Here is a 6000-nt window from a genome sequence, read left to right on the forward strand (position 1 = left end):
ATTTGAATGAATATGAATATAGTATTGCTATAAAGTGCACAATGTGTGCAATGGGTGTAAAGTTTATAGTGCAGTTTTGCAACGTCAGCTGTACAAAACGTCTGGTACACTTATTGTCATTACTAAACCCCCAACATTAAAATAAATAGTAACAATGCATTTTACACACAGCGATATTTGTGGTATCCTTCTGGGTAAAAACTGTCAAGTGAATGAGCGGATCTGTCTACGAAAGAAGAACCTTGTCACTCTTCTCTTTGGCCCCAAAAAGAGGCCTCTTAACTGCTAATACCTCTCCCATCTCTCTGCACTTCCTGCTCACAATTACCCTCTTCACACAGAGTAAAGACCATCAATTACCTTCCTCTGATCCATGTCTATAATTGGGTACAGAGGATCCTCACTGAAGCTGAAGATCCTACATAAACCAACAAAGAGCCGTTTGGGTTTGGATTTCACCCAGAGAGCCATTCAGACTGCGAGTTTCTGCACAATCATAACACAGGTGTGTTACACAGAGCCGTTTCATGTAGCATCATTCTCTTTTATGGGGAAAAAAAAAGGGAAAAAAATGCTTGAAGTTTGGTGTGTATGAATGAAGACAGAGGAGTCATTACGGAGAGAGGTATCGGCAGTGTTGACAGACGGGTCAGTCACTTCTGCACTGGAATCTGTGTGGAGTGTTGGTACTTGTGCCGGCCTCCGCTAATGGACTGCTAATAGGACTGAAGGCTTGCACTTTGATGCCTTCCCTGTAGTTACGCCAGTGACAGTGGGTGATTAATTGCACTCGGTCCTTCTCTCAGATTCAATTTTTTTTCTCTTCCTCAACAAAGACCCGATGTAAAGGAGGAGGAGGCTGTCACTGTGTTTGCCTTTGGCTGGCTAACCTACCTGCACAGCTGGATGGGGGAAACAGCTAGTTACTTGCATCGGGTAATACATCTCGAGTCCTTGCGTGACGTCAGGACAGAGTTGCAAGCTCAGCAAGCTTCTTTTCACAGTAATTATCACCGAAAAAAAAAACCTCCTCAGCATGGGAACTAGCAAGCCATACTCACACTCACAGAGGGAGGCAGAGTGAGAGAGGAGAGCGGGCGCTAAAATTTCTGATGACAACACTTCCTTCATTGCGGTGTCTGTGGACTCCTAACCCTGCAAATTAAAATGGCTCTACATCATGCCATCCTCAGGGAATTACCTACTCTAGGTCACTGCGTGATGGTCTTCTCAGCGCACAATGCCGCCTTTGTGCGATGGCTGTAACCTTAGCAGTGCCCTAGAGACGCCAGCATTCTGCAATGAGGGAAGTAGTTGAAGTAATAACATGATAGCAATAACGTTCTTGCTTACTCGGATGTTCTTACACTTAGCGTGTTATACTGTGTGCGTGCCCTTGTAGCAGGAATATTTTTGTTGCAATCAGGCTCTGCAAACATAGCTCTTTGGGTAAATCTCTAAGAAAAAAGAAAAAAAAAAAGGGGTGTGTGTGTGTGGAAAATGTGAACTCATGCTATGACCAACTCGGCAAGTTCTGTGGCTTTCGACTAGGGTTTGGCTTTCTGCGGTCAATGTGAGCTCCGTGGACAAACAAGGAGCCCTTGTCTGGAACGGTGCATGCATGTTGCAACTTTCCCTGATGTTTCCCAGAGGCTTTATAAGAGTGATCAATGACGAATGAAAGAAAGAAGCAGCTCTGTCCAGAAGCCACAGCTTCTGACAGCACCAGAGTCGAAGAGGGCCAGAATGCAGTTCACACACAAAGAACCATTTACACACGTTTGGCATCTTCAGATTTTGTGGGTGATCTCCATATATTTAGACAGACCGCTTACTACGGGCCCTAAATACAGCTGGGTGCCAGAGAAATCATCATGCATTTCCATGAAGGATTCTCAGAACTAGATTGGAAACGTACTTCATCCTACCTGACTCCCTCTGCCCATTTGACATAGAATTCATTTCAATTCAGACCTTTCTGCCTGAGACGTCAGTTATTTCACTATGCTTCTGGGTCCAGCTTGGTTTACCCTCTCTCTTTCTTTGTATTTCTCCACACAGCTCCCATTGTCAGGAGAGCACAAAGACAAACTGGGATCAAGCATTTCGCTTTCAGAGCCACTGTAAACTGGATTTGCTTTACTAGATTAAAACAATTGTATAGCGAGTGGAAAATTAGACTAGCGATGGCAAAGCTTGAGTTGCAGAACGGGTGGAAAAAACAGCATGAGGAATTAAGAGAGTGGAGAGCTGTTCAGGAATTTTAACGATTTTTTGAATAACTAAATTTGTGCTGTAAATGTTTAATACGCACAGCTTTTCGGTTTAAAAAAAAAAATAGAAAAAAAGCCATGTGGCCCATTAATTAGGTGCAAATAAGGTTTTCAGTGAATATTGACTTCTTAATGGACATGAAGCAACCTGGTTCATATTTCCCTTTGTAGTCAATGCCACTGGGTCTGGAATGGAGGGATTATGTCATCCTGCAGTGTCCTTCAGAAACCGGAGCTGGGTAGCCTTCTTCCTTTCCCATGTTACGCATTAACCATAAAAAACCTTCTGGAATAAGCTGGCTTTTTCTCGCAAATATTATCCATCCTATCCTAGTGATGGTCTATTAATGGTTTGTGCTCAGCGATTATTCATTTTCATATTCAATTTCAGATACATTGTTGAGTTTCGGAGAATGAAATGTAATTCAACGGGACAAGCGAAGCATTGTGTAAATCTAAGCCCCCACCATCCCAACCCCATTTCGTTGTCCTGGATTTGGTCAGCCATAATTGCATTCCCTTTGTGATCGTCATAACTACAAGATCAGCAGAAGTCGGCCACCTGCGCTGAGCAAAAAAATACACATCAGACCTATCTGTGAGCTCCACTCAGGGAGAGTTTAAGCCTCTGTCAAACATTTGCCGGAGTGGAGATTTAGCAAACTGGGTTTTAATGGAAAGAGAAGTCCTTACGTTGTCTCGACCACATCAACAAGACGCTGAAACTGTTTACTTAGATAACCATCAACTCTGCCCCTTAAACCTGAGGCCCCTGCAGCTTCTCCTTTAAATGGCAAAATAATGAAGATGTGAAGGTTTCAAGTCTTAACGTGACATCTGGAACATACCAAGGCACAGAAATTTGACTCGGGAGCATCACAGGAGCACAAAAGAGATGAAATGTAAAACCCTGTCGAACATGATGGGGATGAAAGTTAAGTACAAGACAAATATAAACGCAGAGGTTTTGAAGGATGCGCTGGCATGTCCAGCATAAAAAAAAACAAAAAAAAAACAACAACAACAGCCGGGAGTTTCATTGTGAATAATTGATTAGAACAGGTAGAGAAAAAAGCAAAGTGAGCAAACATAACATTGCCTCAGACCTGACTAGGAGTTTCTGATCCATTAAGACTTTGAATAATATATATTCCGACATAAATAACAAGCAGTTTTATAAACTGTAGGAAGTCTGTAGTAAGAGAGGATTAAATCTCAAATTTACATCACTGTAGCTTACCTGTCAGTCTAAATAATGAGACATTATTTTGTTCAAGGACCACACGGTGTCCTTTGGGTTTGACCTGAGACCAGGAATCATCACCATCTTCACAAGAAACATGGTCTACAAGTCCAAAAAATAATTCTAAAATATAAACACTTACTTCAGGATAGAAAGCCAAGAGCAGCATGTGTGCCCACAAGACAATGTGTGTGTTTCTGTGTGTGTGTGTGTGTGTGTGTGTGTGTGTGTGTGTGAGAGAGAGAGACAGAGACCTTAAATTTTAATACACAACAGTGAAAACATGTTAAAGCTTAGATTAACTCAACAAACTGTTCAGCTACTACACTTTACGCTTCATGGCTCAAATACAGAATATATTATGTAGAAATAATTAAGTCTGAGTAGCGCAGAAAATTGAAGTTAATGACTCGGAAGCCATCACACATCAGTACTGTTTATCTCCCTCTTTTATTCAAAAGTTTCAGCGCAAATGTTCCAAAAAAAAAAAAAAACCCAGAAATGTCAAACATGAAACATAACTGAGGTCTTGAACTGTACAGAAATGATTTATATCTACTGGATGAATGTGTGAAAATATGCATAGTAAGATCTCCGAACAATAGCAAGAGCAACGAGGAGCACTGGGTTCATTTCTATAACAAATAGGTTACAAGAGTAGCAGCAATAAATAATAATAATAATTATTATTATTATTATTATTATTATAACTATAATAATTATAATAATAATTGTTGTAAATATGTGCCACTACAAGTCTATAATCTATTTTTTAATACTATTAATACTATTTTAAACAAAAAGTGTAGCACTTCATTATATATATATATATATATATATATATATATATATATATATATATATATATATATATATATATACGCACAATATTTTGTTGCAGTTGCGTTACAAATAAATAAATAAATAAACAAATGGCAAGCCTTCACCTACAAATCTTCAACCTTTTCTAATAAAACTAGTTTTTGGCTAATATAATTATTTTTTTAATAATTATATAGTAATCACTGGACATTTGTGAAGTTTGCACGCCAGAACGTATGAACCTATAACGCACGCCGCGCGGTCGCCTGTCATTCCGCGCGCGCGCGCGTCTACTGCGTCCAGCAGCCAAACCAAATCTCTTACCTTGAGCTCTACTGGTGCTGATGAAGACGGCAAGCAGGAAAATGCTTATAATGAATCCAGTACACCCTCTTTCTCCTTTCGCAGTCTTTTCACTAGTTTTCCCCATGACAGGACCGGGAGAAATCCGCCGACGGACACGCATCAGGCAGATTGATGGAAGAGTCGCGCGGCGCGTCAGGTCGCTCCGCTTCAGCCAAAACTTTCAAATGTGACGAAAAGGATAAAGGTGATGCAAACTTGTACGGTTTGCAAAAAACGTCCGTTGGAACTGAAGTTGTTCTTGTTTGTGAAACACTCTTGGTGAGAGTCTCCTGCGCCAGGCGACACACGCCGCACCTCAAACCATTAAAAACGCTTCGGCGTAAAATATCCTCCCTGACGCGCGGGGATTTTATTCTCTTCTCTTCGTCTCTTCGCTCGATCCGGCAACACGTTAGAAAAATCAACCTCCCAGCGTCGAGCTCATGTTCAGGAACAACATTGAAGCACGGCGATGGTGTGACGCTGAAGTTATGCTCCTCATCCGGTTGAACGTTCTCCTTCGCCTCCGAGTCAAGCGCGCGCGCCTCGCGTTATGACCGAGTGCTGGAGCAGCGCGCGCCTCTCCGCCAGCGCCATGCCGCTTCCACCAATCCAAGCGCACGCGCAAACGCACGCACGCACACACACACACACACACACACACACACACACACACACACACACACACACACACACACACACACACACACACACACACACACACACACACACACACAGTGCGGCGAGGAGAAAACCCGATGCGGATGAGACAAAAACGGAGCGGATGATAAACCTGCACATAAACTGTTTAATTCTCGGAGCTAATATTCCCAAAAAGGGCAAAATGTTAAAAAAAAAAAAAAAAACCCGGAAAATATTGTTCTGCGTTTCATTAAGCAAACAGACAAAAAATATATATATATTTTTCAATGTGTTACTTTGATTACTAGTTCAAGCTCTAATGTTCCTCTATAGCATTGTAGTACACTGTTTTCAAATGGGGGCGCTAAAATTTACAGCTTATTGCTCCATTTATTCATTCATTCAGCCATTCATCCAACAGTAAACATTAAACCTTTTGGTTATAGTATTGGTGTGTGTGTGTATAAAGTTGGGGACACACCAGGGACAGCGTGCACACACACACACACAAACACCCATCAGTTCATTTTCAGTGGTTGGTGGAAACTAGAGAACTTAGAAGGGAAACCCACATATAGAATACATTGAAGCATTTTTTGTCACATACATTACAGCACAATGAAATTCTTTCTTTGCATATCCCAACGTTTTGAGGTTGGGGTCAGGGTGCAAGGT

General features: G+C 41.4%; 1 protein-coding gene across 2 annotated transcripts in view; it reads right to left on the reverse strand.

The window, feature by feature from the left end:
• The window catches only part of unc5cb (unc-5 netrin receptor Cb), a 141041-nt gene extending 135776 nt beyond the window's left edge, over positions 1–5265 (reverse strand). For both annotated transcript variants that reach the window (XM_060895587.1, XM_060895586.1), the window contains exon 1: positions 4663–5265. In XM_060895587.1, the coding sequence (XP_060751570.1) occupies positions 4663–4804 (142 nt within the window). In that variant the 5' untranslated portion in view covers positions 4805–5265. The remainder of the gene's footprint in view (positions 1–4662) is intronic.
• Positions 5266–6000: the final 735 nt, after the last annotated feature.

This window comes from Tachysurus vachellii, chromosome 20 (assembly GCF_030014155.1).
Source record: "Tachysurus vachellii isolate PV-2020 chromosome 20, HZAU_Pvac_v1, whole genome shotgun sequence".
Classification (NCBI taxonomy): Eukaryota; Metazoa; Chordata; class Actinopteri; order Siluriformes; family Bagridae; genus Tachysurus; species Tachysurus vachellii.